This window comes from Sus scrofa, chromosome 11, assembly GCF_054392235.1.
Source record: "Sus scrofa isolate SSC_HxYL_T2T_F1_AM1 chromosome 11, Sscrofa_HxYL_maternal_Yorkshire_Landrace_v2.0, whole genome shotgun sequence".
Classification (NCBI taxonomy): Eukaryota; Metazoa; Chordata; class Mammalia; order Artiodactyla; family Suidae; genus Sus; species Sus scrofa.
In genome coordinates, this window is record NC_139393.1 from 46,161,058 (window position 1) to 46,185,913 (window position 24,856).

The 24,856-nt window shown below is 34.6% G+C and overlaps 1 protein-coding gene across 9 annotated transcripts in view; it reads right to left on the reverse strand.

Annotated features, from left to right (window-relative positions):
• PCDH9 (protocadherin 9) overlaps positions 1–24,856 on the reverse strand; it is a 941,384-nt gene that overhangs the window by 619,177 nt on the left and 297,351 nt on the right. The window contains exon 3 of one of the 9 annotated variants that reach the window (XM_084981918.1): positions 19,468–19,488. The exons of the other annotated variants lie outside the window; for them this stretch is intronic. Coding sequence (XP_084838044.1) covers positions 19,483–19,488 — 6 coding nt within the window. The 3' untranslated portion in view covers positions 19,468–19,482. Of the gene's footprint in view, positions 1–19,467; positions 19,489–24,856 lie in introns of those variants that run through there. 9 annotated transcript variants of the gene reach the window in all.

The following is a 24,856-nucleotide window of genomic DNA, read 5'->3' on the forward strand; positions in this document are numbered from 1 at the left end:
CCGCAACAGGAACTCCCTCAGCCAAGATCTTAATCTTCATAAACTTCAATGGTATCATCTAAAAAATGGGGACAATATTTTTCTCCTCAAAGGTAACTAAGACAATTTTTTATGATTGTTTGATGCTTTCTATGTTACTATTATATACTTAATCAAAGAATGAATATCCTAGAGGCCAAATTGTATAAGCCATTTAATAAAACTGCATGATGTACAATTTGTAAAAACAGAACAATTTCTGTTCAGATCACATAATTTTTTTCTCAAGCAGTAAGACATAGGATATAAATATTTGTGATAGTCATTATAGTTCTTATAATTTTTCAATTTTATCATCTGTCTTTATTTGTCAGAGACATGTAATAACAATTACCACATTTTAGAATGTGCATAATGTGCTGAACATTTGGCTATGCATGTTACAAACCTTATTCTATTTGCTGATTATAGGAACTCTATGTTTTGGTTTTATTATGCTATTAAATAGATGGTTCAACCTCACTGAAGTTACTTGCAGAAATTTGCAGAGTAGTAGAGTAGTAGCGTCAGTTTTCACATTCAAGAATGCCTGGTTCTAAATAGTATGCTATCAATTCTTATCTGAAACTGATACACATTGAATAGAAAATCAGGATCTACCTCCTCTCTCTGCATAGTAGGTATAATGACTTGAATTTGTATATTTACTTACTTTTATTGTTACTGCCTACCTCCCCAATTTGTTTCTAAGCTCCATGAGGGCAGGAAATATATTGCTTATTCATTGTATGATTCCTCACGCCTGCTATAAACCTAGTAAATGTAGGAACTCACTATTTGTTAAAGAAATATGTAAATGAATAATCTTTCAGCTGGAGAAGAACTATGTGTGGTTTATCCTTCAATCCTCTAAAAGTGTAACTCATTCCTATGGTTTAGAATAAATTTTATCAAACTCTGTAAATGGTAGGCATTTCATTCTAAACCAGAGGAGACCTAGCCTTAGTCCTGACAGATTATTGATGGTTTGACCAGAGGTCCTCGAATACTAGGTACCGCTAGGAAAAATAAAAAGTATCAGTAGGGCTTCTTTAAAATGATCACAGTTATAAAGTTGAGATTTAAATGAAATAATTTCCTTCATCTGGGAGATCAGAATAAATAAAGCATTGATGTTTATGCCATAGAGTTAGAATATAGTGAAATTTGGAGCTCCTGTGGTGGTGCAGTGGAAACGAATCCAACTAGGAACCATCAGGATCCCTGGCCTCACTTAGTGGGTTAAGGATCCTGCGTTGCCGTGAGCTGTGGTGTAGGTCACAGAGGTGACTGGGGTCTGGTGTTGCTGTGGCTGTGGTGTAGGCAAGCCGCAACAGCTCCAATTAGACCCCTAGCCTGGGAACCTCCATATGCCGCAGGTGCGGCCCTAAAAAAGAGAAAAAAAAATATATAGTGAAATTTGCAAGATTTAATAATTCATTAATTTAGTTGTAGTGATTTAGATATGGACTTCTATGAAGCTTGAAATTAGAGTTCTTTTTGAATGGAGGCTCTTGACCAAATCCAGGTACAAGAAATAAACTAGCAAACCTTTCAAAAACTACAGCAGCCACAAATCAAAATGCAATCTTTCCATGTGATGGTTGTTTAGTGTTCACAACGTTCTCTTCAGTAATGCCTAACTTCATGCAGAAACTACTATCATTTATGTCATCCTTTTAAAAAGTGGAAAGAGAAACTTCTTTTTATGTTCTTTTATTTTCTCTCTCTTTCACTTTAAGTGAATCACCATTACATTATTGGAAAAGTGGGGAAAGCCAAGAAAAATTACTTTTGTTAGATTAATGTAACTGCTTACACTCTACTTTTAAGGAATATGCATATAATTTGAGTCTATCTACTTATGGAAATTTCATGTATCCAAACTACTTTAAATTGAATTGCATGTGTGAACATATAATAATTCTACTAGAATTATGAAAAAATAATTTGTTTATATATGATTCAATTAATTAAGGAAATGTCATACAACATCAGAAAATTTATATAAAAAGGGTATATTTATACATTCAACCAGCTTGTGATGGGTTACCATGATATAATGAATTTTACTTGCATTTAGGCACTTTGTTTTTTTCTAAGTTATATTGTATTTTAACTGAGGGTCATTCAATATTTTCTGAGTCATCTATATTGTATAAGATTTTATATAAAACAAAATAATTCATTATAAGTACTAGAAAATGCATTTCTTAAATATATTTTAATAAATAAATATATATTTATTAATTATGACTTTTCTCTATTTATGATTCCAGGATCAAATCATATTTAATTAAACAATTGCAAAAGATAACACGAATTTCTGCACTGTACACATTTTACAGACATGAATTTACATAAGATAAATAAGCGAGACTTTCCTGGGATAATTTTCACCTTAAAAATAAATTCTCAAAGAAAGTGAGATTAATTCACAATTGGCTATTTAAGTAATTTGAAACTGAAATACACAGACATTTAAAATATGAATAAAATGGCTGATATTACACTACAGAAGTTCTGTAAACTATGCATCAGTGGTGCATATATAGTAGAGAAAATAATATTTATCTTTAGAGCTGTGGATTAAAACAGGATAAGCAAATGAGTACAATTTGACTTACATTTGAGTCTGTTTAGAACTTAAATATTCTATGTAAAAGTAACATTTAATTCCATTTTTCTTTCAATTTGGTTGTCATTTTCAATTCTTTGTTCCTGGATCAGTTTAAAGCCACTCATTCAAAAGACTTTTTTAACACTTACTTTTAAAATGCATCACGAAATATCTTAATAATCTGAATACCTAGCCACAAGCACCCCTACACTCAAACCTTTTGTTATTGTTCAAAAAACATCATACTGTATGTGAGTAATTCCTTCAAGAGAGCCAACAGGCATTTTCTGTGTTTATGGAGAGCAATTTGATGTAATGATAAAACAATGTTAAAAAATGTTTTCTATCTTACCTTAAAGTATAAGACCAGAGGCAACAAATAAGGGACCAGGAGTGGGAAAGCATGGCAGTTAATATGCCTTTTATCCTCAAGACATGGAAGTGAGTTTATAAGGATGTTGATTATTGTGTGGAAGACAACAATTTGGTGGGTCCAAAAAATGTTAAACAGAGTTACCCCATGATCCAGCGATTCCACTCCTGGGTATCTACCCAAAACAACTGAAAATAGCTACTCGAGCAAATCCTCGTACATGCATGTTCAGAGCAGCACTAGCCAAAAGATGGAAACAACCCAGTGCCTATCAACACATAGATAGGGAAAACAAATCATGCTATATATGCACACAATGGAATATTATACAGCCATGAATAAAGCACAAAGCACCAATAAATGCTAAAACATGAATGTACCTTGAAAGCATTATGATAAATGAAAGAAGCCAGACACAAAAGGACATACACTGTATGACTCCATTTATATGAAATGTCAGAATAGATAAATCCATAGAGGTAGAAGGCAGATTGGTAGTTGCCAGGGACTAGGAAAGGGAAGCAAGACTAGGAAACTGCTTAATGGATAGCAGGGATTATTTTTCTAAGATGAAACTATTTTTGAACTACATAGAGGTGGTGGTTCTACAACCTTGTGAATGTACTAAATGCCACTGCATTGTTCACATTAAAATGGTTAATTTAAAAAAAAATGTTTTCTGAAAATTTTGATTATTCTAGTAGTGTATTAATCACTATCATTAGGAAGTTCAAATGAATTCAATTTTTACATATTAAAGAGAAGCAAAAACCATAATGAATGAAAAGTAAAATCTGTGTGTTAAATGGCTGAATAACAAAATTTCCTTATATATATAGGAATTAAATTTTTCTGCTAGATATCTTTCATAATTATCAAGATGATAAAAAGTTTTATAGTACATTATTCAAGAGTAATAGAGTACAAATAGCAGAAAGCAGCAGTACAAAATGGCAAAAAAAAATAGGTAGCACAAAATGAAATTTTTTACCACTTTTTCTCTTTTTTTGGTATTAAAATGAAAACAATATTTACATGTCACTGGGGAAACATTCTCACATATTGATTTCCTTTATTCCTCAGGATCTAGAAGCTTGTAGGAACGAACTGACCACATTATAGAAAAATATTCTCAATTATAGATCATATGCTTGAAGGATACTTGAAGGGACTTGTAGATGAGATGCTTAACCCAGCAGTGGCCAAACTGTGCCAAATTCCCCCAAAATACAATTTTACAGTTTAGAATCCCTAACTATGAAATCGATATTTAAAATGTTTAAGACATGGAAGTATACAGTTGTGAAGTTCCTATTCTATATGTGAATGCATAGAGTATTACTGAAAAGTAGAATATAGTAACTTGCAAGATGTACACTATAAATTCTAAAGCAACCAAGAAAGATAACAAATGATTAAAATTAATGATCTAACAATGGACATAAAAATAAATCATAAAAAATACTCAATCCAAGATATATCCAAAAAAGGGGAAAATAAACAGATGGAAAAATAACAAATAATAAGATGATAGATTTAAACCTAACATAAACAAATATGATTGATGTAAATAATCTCAACATCCCAACAAAAAGGCAGATTGCCATAATGTATAAAAAACAATCCCTCACTAATTTGTTGCCTATGAGTAATACACTTTAAAAATTAAAGACACAGATTGCTTAAGATGAAAATTAAGGAGTTTCTGCTGTGCCACAATAGGATCAGCAGTGCCTTGGAAGCGCTGGGACATGGGTTTGATCCCAGGTCTGGTACAGTAGGTTAAGGATCCAGCATTGCCTCAGCTGCAGCTCACAAGGGCAGCTCTGATCTGATCTGTGGCCCAGGGAAAATTCAAAAGGCTAAAGTGGGTATACTAAAAACAAGAAAGTAGATTTCAGAGTAAAAAAATGTTCCCCAAAGTAAGGAAGACTACATCATAATGATATGTTGATTAAGAAAACGTAATAATCCTAAACAACTATATATCAAGTAACAGCTTCAAAATACATGAAATAAAAGCAAATAGAACTGAGAGTAAACAAAATCAGTAGGGGCATAGGGCTTTAACAGCATGATCAACTAGCTTGATCTAACCTACATGAAGGAACACTTTACTTAACAAGAGCAGAATATATATTTTTTTCAAATGCATTTAGTATAATACAAAGAGAGATAATACTCTGAAACATAAAATGTCTCAAGTTTAAGAGAATATAACTCATAAATTATGTTCACTAAACACAATAAAACTAGACCAGAAATTAATACCAGAGATACCTCTAGAAAAGTTCTAAATATTTACCAACTATACACCACATTTGAATATAACATATGAGTAAAAGAAGAAATCAAATAGAAAATTCAAAATTATTTTGAAATGAATGAAAATGAAAAAATGATATATAAAATTTTACAGAATGCTACAAAAGTAGTAGTTTTAGAAACATTTACAATAGTAAATTTCTGTATTAGAAATGAATAAAATCTCAAACCAAGGACCACAGTTACCTTTTTTTTTTTTTTTAACAAACTGGACAAAAAAGAAGTAAACCTAAAATTCATATACAAAGGAAGTTACATGGATCAAAAGTAAAAAATTTAAATAGAAATCAAAGACACCATAGATAAAATCAAGATAACCAAGACTTTGGTTCCCTTAGATGAATAAAATTGAGAAATGTATTGCCAGATTGATGAGGGGAAAAAAGTAATCAATAACCAATATTAGAAATGAGAAATGACTTCTCTAAAGATTCTACTGATGTCTAAAATATTATAAGGAAATAGTATGGAAAACATCATGTCAATAACTCAAATTCAGTTTTAACAAATTTTTGAAGAATAATAATGTGAATTCTATGGAAATTCTTACAGCAAACTGAACAAGAAGGAATAATTCTTGATATGTGAGGCAAGAATTGGTTTGATACAAGAACCTTAATGTTTTTTACAATTTAAAAAAACCCTAAAAACCAGTATCCCCTATGATCACAGATCCAGACATTCCAAACAATTGGAATCTACTTTTGCACTAATATGTCATGACTGTGTTGGTTAGTTTCTATGTGTTAACTTCACTAAAACATTGGCCCTCCTCTGCCTCCAACTTGCTGATTCAACCTTCAGATCTTGGACTTGCCAACATACATGATCTTCTAAGCCAATTCCTTACAATAAACCACTTAATATAAGGATTCTAATGGTTCTGTTTCTCTGGAGAATGTTGACTAATGCAGTAATTAAATGTGCATTATCCCATGAATCCAAGTATAAAGTTAGTTAAACATTAAAAAATCAATCAATTTAATGGCTTTTTTGGCCTTTCACCTAAGATTAATTACAAAAGTCAGTCAATTTAATTCACTATTTTAACAAAATACACAAAACTACATGTACATACAAAGAAAGTCCAGTGTATATTACTGATAGTCTCTCAATAAGTTAAGAATAGAAGTCCCTCAACACAATAGAAAATATCTATAAAAAATCCTATAGTGAACATTATACTTAATGATGAAAAATTACTTTCCCCTTAAGATGAGAAAAAAGATTAAAATGTCAGTGTCACTACTCTTTTTTAATGCAGTGGAGAGACTATTCAGTTGAATAAGGCAAGAAAAATAAATGTAAAGCATTAAGATTGAAGAAATAATTCTATACATATTCATAAATTATATAATTGCCTAAGCAGAAAATTTAATGAAATAATTCAAAATGCTACTAGAACCAACACGTGAGGTTATCTAGACAGCAGTGATAGGGATGGAGTAGGATAGTTACATAGGTAGTTGTAGAAGTCCCAATAAGGGATCATAAATATAAAGGGAAACCTAGGGGACTTTAGGAGATCACTGCTCGGTAATGATTAATAACTGCTCAAGGGGGCCATCAGAACAAGGCAGGCTTGCTTGACTAGTGGAGGTATGAGATATGCCTCAGGCCAGTGGGTGGCAGATGGGGTGAGGCCTGCATTTGGGTTCAGACCAAGGGCAGGAGTTTAAGGACCACCCTTCTACTGATTTTAATAAGCACCATGATAGCCCTAGTTTGAACTTATAGGATCAAATATTCTCTTACCAGCTACTAAGGAGGAGCTACTTACTACTTGGAGAAAGAGGAAGAGGCAGTCTTTTCTCATCCCCACTCCCCTTGGATTATAAAAGCGTAGCCCACCTAATCCTCTGGGCAGAGTCTCCTTGCCTGCCCTCTTGCGTCCTATCTTAAACCTATTTCTTGCCTATCACTTTGTCTCTTGCTGAATTCCTTCTGTGTGGAGGCATAAAGAATCTGAACCTCCCTAAGTCCAGATTTTAATTTAAAAACTGTGGGTTCAAGTCCCAATCTAGGTTTAAGCTGAGTCTGAGTCCTGGCAAGTGGGTTCAAGGCCCATTCAGGATCTTGCTAGATTCAAGACTTTAGTGCTGTCAGTTTCAGTAGGACACAAAATATACCAAGTTTAGTTGTATTTCTATATACTAGTAATCAACAATTGACCCTGATATTTTTTACAAAACATTATCATTTAAAATAGACATTAAAAAATGAAATAGTTATGGGAAAAGCTGACAAAAAATATGTGTAAAACCTGTATATTGAAGAATATAAAACATTGTTGGGAAAAAGAAAATTCAAATAAATGGAGAAATATACCGTTTATCATGCGAATGACTCAATACTTTAAAGATATCAATTCTTTTCAAATTGATCTGTATATTTTAATGCAACCCTTAGCAAATTCCATCAGGATACTTTGTAGAAATTGACAAGGTGATTCTAGAAGTTACATAAAAATGCAAAAGACCTAGAATAGGCAGAACAACATTGAAAAAGAATAAAGTTGGAAGGCTAAAAATATCTAATTTCAAGACATTATAAAGCTACAGTCCAAAAACATACAATTGGCATAAAATTAGAATAATAGACCAATGTAACAAAATAGATCCAAGAAATAGACCTACTTATACATGGACGGCAACTTTTCAACAAAGGTGTGGAGATAATTCAGTAGGGAAAAAAAAAAGATGATCTTTTCAGCAAATGATGCTGGAATAGTTATATATTAATTTTTATAGAAGAATTTCAATTCTTATTTACCATCATAAACAAAAATTTGTTTCATGGACCTAAGAATAAAATCTAACTATATAACACCTAAAAGAAAATTGGAAGAAAGTTTGTGACACCAAAAGTATGATTCATTGATGAAAAAAAAAAAAAGATAACATATGCATGGACTTCAAAGGAACGAATGTTAAAAATATTATTTCATTCTTTTTTCTTTTTTGCTTTTTTAGGGCCTCACTGATGGTATATGGAGGTTCCCAGGCTAGGGGTCTAATTGGAGCTATAGCTGCCAGTCTATGCCACAGCCACAGAATGCAGGATCAGAGCCATGTCTGTGGCCTACACCACAGCTCCCAGCAACACCAGATCCCCAACCCACTGAGCAAGGACAGAGACTGAACGCGCATTCTCATGGATATTAGTTGGATTTGTTTCTGCTGCCTCACAGCAGAAACTCCTCATTACTTCATTCTTGAGGAGGTATAATCTATGTACTAAATCTTGAGACATGGAATTCAGAGAGGCATTTGTCTTTTGCTCCCTAAGTTCAAACTCACTAATATTCAGGTTTATAGACTACCAGGTTTTGTTATTAAAATTTATCTGTCTTAATTTCTTTACTGATAAAACATACCTAAGATACCCTTATATCTTATAAAAGTTGTATTTCATAAGCAAAAATGTTTAAAGTACTTAAAACATTGCCTACTATCAGGAATTCAGGAATTCAAAACATATTATACTACCAATACTTCTTGAATGAATTTCTCCATTTTGAGTTTAAAATATCAGAAGCAGATATTATCATTAGTATACGATACATATCCATGGAGTAAATCACAACTATTTTAACATAATATTTTGCTTCTATGTAGTAATTTACATCCCTGAATCAATCCGGAATTATTTGTGGTGTTCCCATCGTGGCTCAGCAGAAATGAATCTGACTAGTATCCATGAGGAGGCAGGTTTGATCCCTGGCCTCACTCAGTGGGTTAAGGATTTGGCATTGCCATGAACTGTGGTGTAGTTTGCAGATGTGCCTTGGATCTAGTGTTGCTGTGGCTGTGGATAGGCTGGCGGCTATAGCTCTGATTCGACCTTTATCCTGAGAACCTCCATATGCCATGGGTTGGTCCTAAAAAAACAAACAAAAAATATAAAAAAAAAGCAAAACACACCAAAACAAAACAAAAAAATCTGGAGTAATTTGGGATATATCATACTAAAGAAAAAATCAATAGATTAAAGAGGCAGTTACCATAATAAATGCATTTACCCAACTGAGGACTAACCAATGTTCCACTTAGTAGCAAAAGATGAGAAAAAAAATCCACATGTTTAAAAAGAAATTCTGAAGAAAATTTACTAAGTCATGGACTGATTTTATAATAGATATCTCACAAATTCCTCCAGATAAAAAGAAAAATAAGTGAATTTTTGACTGCTTTTCATCAAAGAAATTAAATACCTTTGAAACACCTGAATCAGAGAAATTTACACAAGTAAGGAATTTTAGTTATCAATAAGTCACTTAAAAGTATCAAGAATTGTAATTTCATTATAATTTAATTCTAATTAATGTAATTGTGTTGATTAAGAAATGTTGGTTATCAGAGTCTCCATAAAATCACATCATCTTATAATAAAACAAATAGAAGACTTCAGAAGTGCTAAATTAAATGAGTTATACTTGGAAATACAACCCAGCTTTCTTAATTTTTATATGGATTTTCTTTACAAAAACTAGTAACCCAAGAAAAAAAAGGTGATATGATTAATACATAGATAAATATAAGTCAGAAGATATAAAAGATTTATCAATAAAGGAGAGATTGGAAAGAACTATTTGATTGTATAAAACCAAGGTACATTTCATAAAATTTTATTTGTATTTGAACTAATAGAAAAATTGAGATGGGCAAAGATTAGGTCTAAAGCTGTATAAATGATACTATCTGCAATGCAAAACTATAATTAGAAATTATAAATATTTTGCTGATATGGACTACTTAGAATCTAAACTTTAGAGACTCTCAACCTATCACATTGGTCTTGAGTCCATTCATATGCTAATATAGATTTGTAGGAGAGGAAATTTTTTTTTTTTTTTTTTTTTTGTCTTTTTGCCTTTTCTAGGGCCGCTCCCGCAGCATATGGAGGTTCCCAGGCTAGGGGTCTAATCTGAGCTGTAGCCACCGGCCTACACCAGAGCCACAGCAACGCGGGATCCGAGCCGCGTCTACAACCTACACCACAGCTCACGTCAACGCCGGATCATTAAACCCACTGAGCAAGGGCAGGGACCAAACCCTCAACCTCATGGTTCCTAGTTGGATTCGTTAACCACTGCCCCATGACGGGAACTCTGAGGAGAGTAAAAGTTTTTAGTCATCTTTTAAAGCCATTGTAATGCCTCAGAACATAATTTTTCTATTCTAAATTATAATAAAGTTTACAGATATTGTATCCATGTCTTATGATATATTGTTTGTCAAGATATGTTCTGATAGAGGATTTTCTGTATTGAAGGAGAGCTCATGTAAAGAAATTAAGATATTTCAATATAAATCAGTAATTGGAAACAGAGGTAGATATGAAGAATATATTGATTACTGACATTATTTTACAATCTTACATCATAAGTTAATGTGTTGTCCTCATTAGTGGTGTTTAATTCAAAAAATTGGACAAATTGTAGTGAATGTAGGGCTTTTAGTGTAGCATTAGTTTTATTTTATTTTTATTTATTTATTTGTCTTTTTGTCTTTTCTAGGGCCGTACCCACGGCATATGGAGGTTCCCAGGCTAGGGGTCTAATTGGAGCTGTAGCCGCCGGCCTACGCCAGAGCCACAGCAACACAGGATCCGAGCAGAGCAGAGTCTGTGACCTACACCACAGCTCACGGCAAGGCTGTATCCCCAGCCCACTGAGCAAGGTCAGGGATGGAACCTGCAAACTCATGGTTCCTAGTCAGATTCGTTAACCACTGAGCCATGACGGCAACTCCATGTAGCATTACTTTCAATTCCGGAACATGCATCTGTGATGTGTTTTGCTTCAAATGAGCATTGTTTATGATTTTTACACTATAAACTTGTACATTTTGATAGCCCACTCCTCCCAATAAACAAGATAGTTCAGATTGGATGAGAATGCAATTAACTTCATACTGTCATGTAATCTAAATCAGTTTTAGAAATTTTCATCTGACTGTGCCTTCACCATTCTGGAATTATGAAGTATTGCAACATTCTTTTAGGAAACACTGAGTGACCTCACTGGCCAAGCCATATTTTAAGTCCATACCATGTGCTATGCCTATCTGGTTTACACAATCAGATGTACATCCCAAAGCTATGGGAGGAAGGTGGAAAAATGGAATAAGGACCCTGTCTCCATCACCAAGACCCTGAGATCTGGGGGCCTGAGGTGCCTTCTCTTCCTTAGCAAACTGGACATACTCTTTCCAATCTTCTCTGAAATAATTTTTATTTTTTAAACAGGGATGTTTCATCATTCAGAATTGCATACTTTATGAGCTGAAAGAAAGCCAGTGAATAATATGAAATCTGAGTTTCTTAATTTAAATGATGGGATTAGTTTTCTGGTTTATCCTCAGGTGGCTTGATCCAAGAATATGAAGAACCCTGGAGAAACTGGCTACCAGGGTAATGGATTAGCAATGCCTGGAGAGCAAATCTTAAAGAACAGAGAAGCCAGCAACCTCACTGCCTCCCCTCCTGCATGGCATAATTCCTCTCCTCTCATTATTATATCTAATTTATAAATAGAAGAAGAAAAAACTCTAAGAGTTTTGAATTAACCCTACTTGGTAGCCTAATTTGAGAAGTGTGATTCTTTACATTAGGCAGATAGATGTTTAAACTTCAGTTTCTTGCATCGATTCATTCTAGAGGTAATCACAACATGCCTTCATAATGCATTTGCAAACTAAATAACTCATGATAAGTCACGTGATTACTTTCACGTTACAAATGGTCTATGTTATGCAATAATGTGGTTTTACTTATTTTCTAGTCAATTCCGTCCTTTTTACCTATCCCTCATTCCCCATTGTGCCCTCATGGAATTTACTGCAGGATCTATTTGGGTCATAGGCACAGTTGTGTATTTGAAATGGAACAATAGAGGATTAATGAAGATTTTTTGGATGTCCCACTCTAATTTTGTAAAGAGATAATCAAGGATAGTGGAAATCATAGAGTACTGACATTTCTCTGCTCCAACATTGCCAATGATATCCCCAGTGACAATTTTTGTTCCTTGAAAATTTCATTTTACTGAACGTAGAAATTTGGAAATTACATGAAAATTACCTCCATTAGATTCCAATGTAATTATTCTCAGGTTTTGAAAACCTTTTTGAAATTGACTATAGGCTTGTCATGTCATAGATTTCTCTAGAGACTCCTAGAGATTGATATAGATCTCTGTACTCGAAGGACCTGTGTACTTAGATCCATCATTATGCTGTGTATTCAAAGAAGATAACTTTTTCACCTACCAATATAGGGTAAGAGAAGACCTCAGATTCTGTGTGGGCAGAGGAAGCAGGGTAAGCAGACTGTATAGGACTTCTTGCTTTGAATGGCACTAATATGGGCCAGAAAATCTGCTTGGGACAATATAAAAATGTGAATAGCAGAGACAAATGAATTGTACTTTTTTTGCCTTCCTAAATATAATTTGCAGGACCCTAGGCTTATCTCTTGAAAACACAACAACCCATTCTTCTCAAAGGCAGATTTGGATATTAATAATGATTCTATGTCTACATCTTAGGGCTATTGTGAGAAGCTAATGAAATAATAACTAGTAAATCACTTTGAAAATTAAGCAATATTTAAATAGTACTTGTTATAAATAATTCAAGAACCACTCAAAACCACAATATTTTTCAACTGAGCCACTGTATTTCTTACACAAAACACATATCAGTAACTATTTTGTATTCTCCTCATAAATCTTTCTTTCTTCCTTTAATGCAACTGCCTCCTTAATTTCAAAACACATGAAAAGTATAGGGATCATATTTAAGCATAAAGCTATAAAATGCAAAGCAAAGGCATAATGATTAGAGTGATGAGCAGCTGAGGACACAATGGATGTTCTTTAAATATTGGTATAATTGACTAAATTAATAATTGGAAATATGAGTGAATATGTATAATATACTGAGTTATTGACATTATAACACGATACATTAAATGACATGCCATCACAAGTTTAAAGTGTTTAATGTGTTTCATACATTAGAAACACATGAGAGGACAAAGAATATTATACCATTACATTTATGAGCATACATGGCATTTAATTTTCTGCCTTAAAATATTTTGCAAAGGTCATATATAACACCTGTGAAAAGAGTACACAGCAATGATTCTATTTAACAGCAATAATGATCAGAAAGAAAAGCTAGAAAGGGCCATAAATATATCATCCTAAATTATAAAATCTGGTGAAAGCTAAAGAATCCAGAAGTCATTGGCCTTTTCAAAACTATAGTCTTTATGGATTTTATGACAAAATATCTCTTCTTCTATTTCTGGCCTTACCACAAATTCAATATTTTAGAAATAATTCCTATTGAAATTGTAGTAGCCTGAAAGGGATAATATATAGTTAATAGAAATCTTTCAAGTAAAGCTCCAAAAATGTGCATTTTCTGCAAAATGAAGCCACCATATGTCTTGCACAAAATAAATGTTCAAAAATGTACTCTGTTTTGCCATGAATTTTTCACCCTTAAGGCAAATATCTCCTTAACTTTAAAACAAACAAACAAACAAACAAAAATAGTTACAAACTCATATTTTAGCATAACGACATATAATACTAATCAAGTGATATTGACTAAGTCGAGTTTTCGGCAAATAATTCAGCTGTACTCAACTGAAAACTTGCATTGCCATGAAGCATCTCTTTGGTAGGCTCCCTGGTTGGCATGACGGCAGCAATGGCCAAAATATTGAAAGTCAGACGATTCATCTGCAATTTTCATTCTGTACATATCAGTCTATGATTCCTCATAATAGGAGGAAAAGTAAACATATCTATACTAATGTACTTTCATATAGTGCTGCCTTATTTGTTTGTCAAAATAGCCTTGATAATAACAAATTATTATCTCCATTTTACAGATAAGGAAACCAAGAGTCAGAGACAGTAGCTGTTATAAAAATGAACTGATCCACAGAAAAGAAAATCAGGGACTTGGAGAATAGACTTGTGGTTGCCAAGGGGGAGGGGGAGGGAGTGGGGTGGTTGGGGAGTTTGGGGTTAATAGATACAAACTATTGCCTTTGGAATGGATTAGCAATGAGATCCTGCTGGGTAGCACTTGGAACTATGTCTAGTCACTTAAGATGGAGCATGATAATGTGCGAAAATAGAATGTGTGCATGTATATGTAACTGGGTCACCATGCTGTACAGTAGGAAAAAAAATTTATTGGGGAAACAGCTACTCAAAAAATGAACTGATAAACATGTTTCCCTCCAAAAATATTTCCAAGAGTTATGACAAGTATGCAGATTACTGCACTATAAGGCAGAAGATACTTGTCATCGGAAATATGAAGACGAAGGCTTGAAGAGTTTAAAGAACAACGTATTGATACAATTTAAGTTCTCTTTTGTTGGTGGTAGACAGGAGTGTTGTGGGAAAAGATTTCATGGAGACTTTTAAATGAAGATTAAAGGATTGGAACAGAGGGAACGGTCAGCTTAAATAAGTGTTTAAAGGTGAAAATATATGGAATCTTTTTTTGGAGAAAAGTAAATAATTCCTTTGGGCTTGAAATTAAGTTTTGTTTGAGGAAACATTGGAGAGAGAAGGGAAGGTCAGGAATCAAATTGTACAAGACTGCACAGCCAGCCTTATACTTTTTAGGGGGAAACAGTGGAATTAGAAGACTGAGAAAATTAAACACATGCTTTAACAAGGTAAAGCTGTCTTCAGTAGTTGGAGGATTAAACAAGATTCATTGGAGAGAGAAGAAAGTCAAGCAATTACTGAAACTGGAAGAAAATAAAATATGGTAGGGAATGAAAAAATGGGGAAAATTGGTGTGAGAGATACTACAGGGATAGAATGGATGATACTTGTTGATGAATGTGGGACTCTGAAGGCTAATGAACTTTTCAAATATGCTTTTATAAGCTGAAGTTGTATGACTCAAAGACTAGTGGTGACACTGATCTAAACTAGGGATTCTGGAGAAATGATTGGCTTACCATAGCCATTTGGACGTGCTATGCTAACAGGTTATCTGGAGATTTCTAACTGCATAAATGTTAATATTGATATGAAGATAATTAAATGTGGTTCCTAGTAGAACTTTCCAGTAGAACTTTAATGAATTGTTGGTATGGATGATTGACCAGTAAACTGAAATAATAGTTAAGGACTTATGAAAAAATCATTTGCTGTATGAGCTAACATAGTGATGTCTTACCCTTTTACTTCTCAAAATTATTCAGGCCTGCTCTCGGGAAGGAGGTTTAAATGCAGAATTCGTATGCAGGACCCCAATTTATATGCCTCTTTCTTTTTGCTTCATTCTTGAGTATTTATAATGGTGCAGAAAAAAAATAAATTTAGCACTAAACAGCCCATCTTTAATTGTAAGTCTGATAATACAAAATCATGCTCAGAATATTTGGGAAATTGAATAATGTAATATAGGAAATAGGTAAATGCCCAAGATTTTTATACAAATTTTAAAATGATTGCCAAATGGTAACATTTGGTCGAGAAAGAATACTGTACTCAGCAGTTAAATACCAGGATATTAATTAACTGACCAAGTTTTTCAAGATGTTTCCCCAAGTTCAAGAATGCGTTTGAAAGCCTCCTTTAATTGTTTCTCATTTTTAATGCATTATCATCACACTTAATTACCAATCCTTTTTGAAAATTATTCAGCATTTTAAGTTTGAAGCTACCCAGTAGGGTGTCTATTTTTGCATAGAAAATTGCTATGTGAGAGCACCCAATTTAATCTAGTATATATGCTAAATCAATGCTTAAAAGAAAAAAAAACTTTCTCTTAATCTTTTCAGTTCTTTCAGTTGGTAAAACAAGTAGGTGTATTAGCTTGGCTAAATATGCTTTAAAGAGAGAATTCTGCAGGTGAAGTGACAAAAGCTTGCTGGGTACTTTATTATGCATTCTTTTCTTTGTATCTACGAGGACTCTAACATTTATACAAAATGGTGTTTCCCTTTTAGGTGTGCATCATAACACATCGAAGGCAAGATGGCATTTCCAGACAAGTCTTTCATCCCGTGACAGCTGAATTATTCTCTTCCAAATATGCTAAAACAACAGATTTCCATTTTGTTCAAGGCCTTACATCATCATTAAAAAGGCTTTTAGAATTTGTTCCAGTCATCAAAAATGAGGAACTAGGAGAGAGAATAAACATTGAGGTACCAATATCACACCGTCTCTGAGACAGGATTCAAACCTTTGAAAAATCATGTGCAATTACAGAGAATCTTCTCACTGTAAACAGCAAAGCCAAGGTCTTACAAATAAATGGAGTAGTCAGCTTATGGGATGTGATTAGAGGGGCAAGCCAGATGCTCCTATCTAAAAATATCTCTCCCGCCTGTTACCTTTAGAATTTATTCCCCTGCATCTTGGAGGCTTTTTTGATCAGCAAGAGACCCCTATTAAAATATAAATACTCCCGGGAGATGCAGGGCCTTAATCTTTTATCAACTATCATTTTAGTGGACTAGTGCAATGAAACAAGAAATAGAATAGAGCTTTGGAAAAATGAGTACAGAAACAAGATAAAGGGGAAAAGGATACTGGCAGGAGAGAGAAAACCCTGAAATAGGAACTTCTATATTTCACAATTTTGCCTGGCATCAATTCTGACTGAGTAAACTGGGTTGTATGTGAAAAAAAGAAAAAAGACACAGAAAGGTTTTTAGACTCAGAATTAAAATGCTATTCATGCAACCTTTAACAATTTATATTTAACAGAAAAATCCACTGGCTAGAAGAAACTTCTTTGGACCTTGGTAGATCTAAGTTCTATATCAACTCTATTCACTTTTAAATGACTATGGAAACATCAATTAATCTTGGAAAATAAGATTGTCATATTAAGAGGAAAATAATAACTACCATGGGATTTCTGTAAATGTTAAATTAGGTAATGTATATGGTGACACAAAATAACTATATTTAACAAAAATCAGATATGCCTATAACTGGAAAATAGTTGTGTGTCCTCCAATTTAATCCCCAGAATTCCCTCAGCTGTTGATGGTTCTCTCTCCTGTGTCTGTGACATCAGAGAGCAATGGAGTTAATCTGAAAGAAGATTCAAACTCAGATTCTGTCACTTGATAGCTGTGAGATTTGTAGCACTTTATTCAACCTTTAGAATAATTTCCTCACTATTGCTGTGCTCTTCCAGGCAGGATTCTTTTGAAAATTTGAGATAATGTTGGTAGAATATCCAAGGTTGTGGAACAGTATTTTATCAAGAAAGGATGTTCCTTTGTGATGTATTTTATGCAGTATTATTACTTAAATGAAAATGTCATCTTCTTTTCTGGGAAAATATTGTTTTCTCTTTGCAAATTAAGTCATATATATTTGGTTAAGAAAAGACTGTCATCTTAATGTTTAATGATATTAAGTGGCAAAATTTTAAGGTATAAAACAGGTGACCATAGGTGTGTATACAGAGAAAATACTTTTCTAGAAAATACATACTCAGCACTGCCAGGACCTTGACAAGGAAAATAAACATTCAAGACAGATGATCATGTGGACTTTTTAAAATGATTAAAACCTTGTGAAGAGCTTAAAATTGTCTACTTAACAACAAACAGTTCTGCTTCTCCAAGCTATCTATCCATCCATCTGTCATATGGCATGGGACAGGTTTTCCCATTGTGTATTTATTTTTTTCTCATTACTAAGGACAGCTGGTTGAATGTGAATTTCTATCAGATACACTTAACCCTTGGCTTGTAAGCAAGAAAAATATTGAATTTTATCACTTAATTTATTTTTCTCAGCATTTACTGGGTGAAATATCTTCCTTTCAGCACTGTTTCTTGGTTATCAGCAAACCCATTGTGCATAGTGTTAATGAGCTCTTAACCTACTCTGCAAGGTCACTAGTCCAGCACCATGTACAAACAGGTTATTAACCAATGCTTCATAATAATGAAGAATTGGGGTTTATTTATTTTTTTACTTTTTATTAAAATATAGTTGATTTAAAAAGTTGTGCCAATTTCTGCTGTACAGCAAAGTGACTCAGTAATATAGATACATGTATATATATTCTCTTTTATATTCTTTTCCTTTTCTTTTTTTAATTTTCTTTTTATGGCTGCAACTATAGCACATGGAAGTTTCCAGGCTAGGGGTGGAATCAGAGCTATAGATGCCAACCTACACCACACTCAGGGCAACACCAGATCCAAGCCATATCTGCAACTCACAGCACAGCTCACAGCAATGCTGGATCCTTAACCCATTGAGTGAGGCCAGGGATCGAACCTGCAACCTCATGGTTCCTAGTCGGATTCATTTCCACTGTGCTATGATGGGAACTCCGAATTTTACTGGATTAGGTTAATTTTTTTCCTTATTACAAAAATAATATGACTTAGTAATTCACACATATATATTCTTTTTTTAATATTATTTTTTATCACTGTCTATTCCAGGAGATTGGAAATAGCTCCCTGGGCTATACAGTAGGATCTTGATGTTTAAGAATTGGGTTTTAGGAGTTCCCGTCGTGGCGCAGTGGTTAAGGAATCCGACTAGGAACCATGAGGTTGAGGGTTCCATTCCTGCCCTTGCTCAGTGGGTTAACGATCCCGCGTTGCCCCCGCGTTGCTGGTGAGCTGTGGTGTAGGTTGCAGACGCGGCTTGGATCCAGCGTTGCTGTGACTCTGGCGTAGGCTGGTGGCTACAGCTCCGATTCGACCCCTAGCCTGGGAACCTCCATATGCCGCGAGAGCGGCCCAAGAAAATGGCAGAAAGACAAAAAAAAAAAAAAAAAAAGAGAGAATTGAGTTTTAATTTATTCTCCTCTCTCTCTCTTTCATGTTTTTCAGTGTAGCAGAAATACATACCATTTGCTCTTGGCGAGGGTAAAGGGTATCAGGAATGAGGTGAATGTAGGCATATAGGGACACATCCAGGTGGAAAAGTGCCTAGGGAAGGATGAGGCAACTAGCACACTTTTAGCTCAGCCATGGAGAACTTTCTTCCACATCAGAAAGAGTGCTAACACAATTGGACTCATGACTTCAAATGTGAGAGAACAGCAGTCACAAATGAAATTGTCATCAAAAATCCTGCTTTCCCAAGTAGTCTGGGTGCTCATGTTCAGTGCTGGGGGAAAGAACAGGAAAGAAGAGAGCAAAGATGAGTGTGTCTGAGCCAGTCTCTCTGTGACTTCCCTTGCTCATGGAGTCAGTATCTTCAATAACACAGATGTTCAAATACCAAACTAGGGCCGCCACCAAAAACAGATAGAATTGATGATGCTATCTAGATTTTCCTCACTGAACTTTCAATAGCAGTCGTTTAAAGAGAGGGGAGTGTGGGGTTGCACTTTCCTGATAACAGTCTTAATTCCCTCATTCCCCTTTTATATGTAGATACAGTTTCTATCTCCTAAGTGCCTGCAGAGATCTATCTGCTTAAAAGAAATTTTCAAAGGAGAAGGTAAATTTGTATGTTAATCCTCTTTCTATAAAATAAACACAGTGTGTGTTGTAATTATTTCTTTCATCTGTTACTAGAGAGGATGTTAACTAAAGTAGGGGTAAACATCTGTGCTAAGGTAAACAAGCGGGCTCTGTTGAAGGCCTGGATTTTGCAGCATCTTTGACACTTACATTCCTATAGATGAACCATATCCCATAGGGGTGTGCACAGGCCAGTTTCCTTTACAAACTAGCAGGGTGCTGATAGCACACTCTAGGGTACAAATGCTTCTCCAGCAAAAGCGCACTAGATGGCAGACCGTCTCTTGGGCCATAATTGATACAAGCCCTGCTTCCCTGTGTTCACTGAGTGATCTTCCTGCATCTACAATATTGTCTTCATTATTCAAGCTGACATTTCTCACTACAGTGTGATTGGACATGGTTTTTGAAAAATTAGTGTAAGTGAATAGTTTATTCCAAACACATAAAAGTACCTAGCATATCATAGGTGCCCCAGAAATGTGCTTCTTATTCTATCAGATACAGTTAACCCTTGGTGTATTCATCTCATCCAAAATAAAATTATTCTCACAGCAGAATAATAGTTTACCTAGAGGGTAAGTAGTAATGTAAATATTAAATTATGCTCATAGATATAAGGGATACTAATTATGCGCTAATTATGAGTGCACTAACTATGAGTGGCCATTGTATCTTGGTCACATATTCCCTCCACTAGTGTGAAAGCGGGAAGCACCAAAACAGGTCATCAGATTTATGATTTTTGAAGAAAAAAGTGTTGAAACCAGAATGTATACGCTGTAGGCTCTAGACCCAACAAAATTCTGCTAATCATCTAGGGAGTTCCCTGATGGCCTAGTGGTTAAGGATTCAACATTGTCACTGCTGTGGCTCAAGTTCAGTCCCTGGCCTGGGAACTTCTGCATGTTTCAGGAACAGCCAAAAACAAAGATTATAAATATATGAGAATATATTTTTTAAAATTTTACCTAAAAATGCTAACACTGAAGCCATGTGCCATGATATTGCTAATATTCACTATGTGCTTTCTCAAATCAGAATCCTAGTGGGATTTGTTCTTCCTTGCATCCCCCGGTGCCTACAATGACTGGAACATGGTGCATGTTCAAAAATACTTGCTGAATCCATACTGAATATCCCATCACATCTCTTAACCACAAGGTTAGTCAATGCAAGATTTATTTTATATGGTATCTACATACTCATAAACATGTTCTTAAAATTCCTTGGCAGATATTCTAGAGTATAGATCATTGTTGCAAAAATATTACACCAATTATTTCTAACTGCATCAGAGTCTCAGTCCTTTCCTTTCTGTTTACTCTTTTCTCATCACAAGTCAACCCTCTACCTGGCACACTAAATAATAATGAGGGGTATCTTTAATATGACATACTCAAAATTTTTCATGTACCATTTGCACTCCCTCACCAACAAACCCAAGTTTCGGTGTAAGTTTGAAATATCTTTCTTCAGAGTAATTTTACCTCGTGTATCTAGTATAAGTATTTTCTGCTTGGGTTTAGAATTCTACTGGATTATATAAGGGATAAGGGAATTGAATCATGGAAAATCAAGGAAAACACATTCTATTTCCTGCGGAGCTACTTGAGTTATAATAGTCACCTTTACTTCAGCTTTCCCTTTTGCTTTCAACAGGAATACAGTGGTTTTGTAGTTCCTAGCAAACCAACTGAATTTCAGGACCATGTGACAATCCCAGATGCCTCACACTTGATAGGGCAATTTAGTCAGGGCATACTATCAAGTGAAGAACTCGCTGGGTTGAAGGTCTAGAAGAGTGGGGTTGGAAAGTAGCATCCACCAAGTATCAGGAACTATTTGCACCCTTGAAATAACACAATTGTCTACTTTTCTTAATGTCCTAACTGCTGCTAGCCTACATCTATGATACTTATGACTCTCTCTCTATGTGTGTATACTATGTTTATACATAGATAATCATATACGTGTGCAACTGTGTATATGCATATTCTATATATAATCTTAAAACCACCCTACAAGATGATAACTACTTTCTTCACTTTATTTGTAAAACTTATATTTAGAGAAATCAAGTCCTTTGTACAAGGATACCTGGCCAGTAATTGGATAAAAGGATTCAAACCTAGGCCAGCTACTCTGCACTGGCTGCATTGCCTCATACACATTTTTGATGTAAATATTAGATAGGCTAAAGCTGAAGGAAAGAGCAAGTTCTAGTTGCTGCAAGAGCAACATCAGATTTTTTTTCTTCCATTGTTTAAAGTTTTATTGAAATAGAGTTGATTTACAATGTTGTGATCATTTCTGCTTACAACAAAGTGATTCAGTTATACATGCACTCCATTCTCTTTCGGGTTTTTTTCCCACATAGATTATCACAGAATATTGAGTTGAATTCTTTGGGATATATATCAGGACCCATTAGCCAGTCATTCTATATACTACAATGTGCATATGTGAATCCCAAAACTCTTAGTCCATCCCTCCCCCCAACCTGTCTGGTTTGGTAACCATAAGTTGGTCTTCAAAGTCTGTGAGTCTGTTTCTGTTCTGCCAATAAGTTCATTTGTACACGTTTTTTCTTTTTTTTTAGATTCCATATAAAATGATATCATATGATGCTTTTGTTTCACAGTCTGACTAACTTCACTTAGTATGATAATCTCTAGGTCCATCCAATTTGCTGCAAGTGGCAAGAGCAACATCAGTTTGAATGAACCACTGTGGCACATCGAGAGTGTTGGAGTGTTTCAGAAAAGGGAACTTGATCTCCTCCCTATCACCTCTTTAGATTGCTGCAGATCTCAGCAGATGACCTGTCCATGCTCTGGGTAAAAAATACAGTTTCACACCAGCACCCAGTCTATCTCACAGACCAAGGACACTTAGATTAGGAAACCCCCTCATCAGATCTCTCTCCTGAAGATAAAATATCTTAAATCACAACTCAGTTGCTTGTCATTGTCTATCAATGATATGATTATTTCAAAGCCTCTTACCAGGTTAAAAATCGTGTAACAAGAGGGAATTAAAGATTTCCTAGTATCTTTGGATACTAGTAGAACTTTAAAAGAGAGATATTAAAAAAATGAAAGAAAAACATAAAAAAAAAGATAAGTGGTCATCCAACTCTTTGTTAGTCTTTGCAGTGGTAGTAAACTCACTCTCCTAATGAGTCATCTTAATTATTAGAATCCTTCACAAATAACAAATGCTTGAGGGGGTGTGGAAAAAAGGGAACCCTCCTGCACTCATGGTGGGAAAGTAAGCTGGTACAACCACTCTGGAGAACAGTATGCAGGTATCTTAGAAAACTATACATAGGAGGACTACCATATGACCCAGCAATCCCACTCTTGGGCATATATCCAGGCAAAACTCTACTTAAAAAAGACACATGCGCCTGCATGTTCATTGCAGCACTTTTCACAATAGCCAAGACAGGAAAACAACCCAAATGTCCACTGATAGATGATTGGCTCAGGAAGATGTGTTGTATATACACAATGGAATACTACTTGGCCATAAAAAAGAACAAAATAATGCCATTTGCAGCAACCTGGATGGAACTAGAGACTCTCATCCTGAGTGAAGTAAGTCAGAAAGAGAAAGACCAATACCGTATGATGTCACTTATATCTGGAATCTAATATATGGCACAAAGGAAGCTTTCCACAGAAAAGGAAATCATGGACTTGGAGAAGAGACTCATGGTTGCCAAGGAGGAAGGGAAGGGAGTGGGAGGGACTGGGATCTTGAGGTAAATAGATGCAGAATATTGCCTTCGGGATGGATTAGCAATGGGATCCTGCTGTATAGCACTGGGAACTCTGTCTAGTCAATTATGATGGAACATGTAATGTGATTAAAAAAGAATGTATACATGTATGTGTAACCAGGTCACCATGCTATACAGTAGAAAAACGAATATATATAAATAAATGATAAAAAATACTTAAATATAGTTAATAGAATATTATTCAAATAAATAAAGTTAATTGAAATCTACCATCTAAATATGGCTCTTTGGAGTGGGAAAACTTTCATCTTGTCCTCTTCCCCTTATTTTAATTGAGATATAATTGAAATATATAACAATGTTTCAGGCATACAGTATTATGATTCAATATGTGTATATATTGGAAAGTTACCACCATAATAGGTTAGATAACAGAGTTACAATTTTTCTTCTTCTACTTCTCTTTTTTATTTTTTGGTTTGTTTGTTTTTAGCTTTTTAGAGATGCACCTGCAGCATATGGAAGAGGACAAATCAGATCTGCAGCTGCGGGGCTATACTATAGCCACAGCAATACCAGATTCAAGACACATCTGCAAACTACACAGTTTGTAGCCACACCAGATCTTTAACCCACTGAGCAAGGCCAGGGATCAAACCTGCATCCTCATGGATACTAGTCGGGATCTTAACCCACTGAGCCACAACAGTAACTCCAATTTTTTTCTCTTCTGATGAGAACTTTTATGTTCTATTTTTCCTTATATCTCTCAAATATACAATATAGTATCATTAACCACATTCACCATGCTGTAAATGTGTAGGGCTTATTTAAATTTTAAATGGAGAAATGTCTACTCAGGTCTTTTGCCCATTTTTCAATTTGGTTGTTGGCTTTTTTGCCGTTGAGTTGTATAAGTTGCTTGTATATTCTAGAAATTAGGCCCTTGTCAGTTGCATCATTTGAAACTATTTTCTCCCATTCTGTAAGTTGTCTTTTTGTTTTCTTTTTGGTTTCCTTTGCTGTGCAAAATATTGTCAGCTTGATTAGGTCACACTGGTTTATTTTTGCTTTTTTTCTGTTGTTTTGGGAGAATGACCTGAGAAAATATTCATAAGGCTGATGTCAGAGAATGTTTTGCCTATGTTCTCTTCCAGGATTTTGATGGTGTCTTGTCTTATATTTAAGTCTTTAAGCCATTTTGTGTTTATTTTTGTCCATTTATTTGCATGCTATTCCCAGCAATACTTGCTGAAAAGAC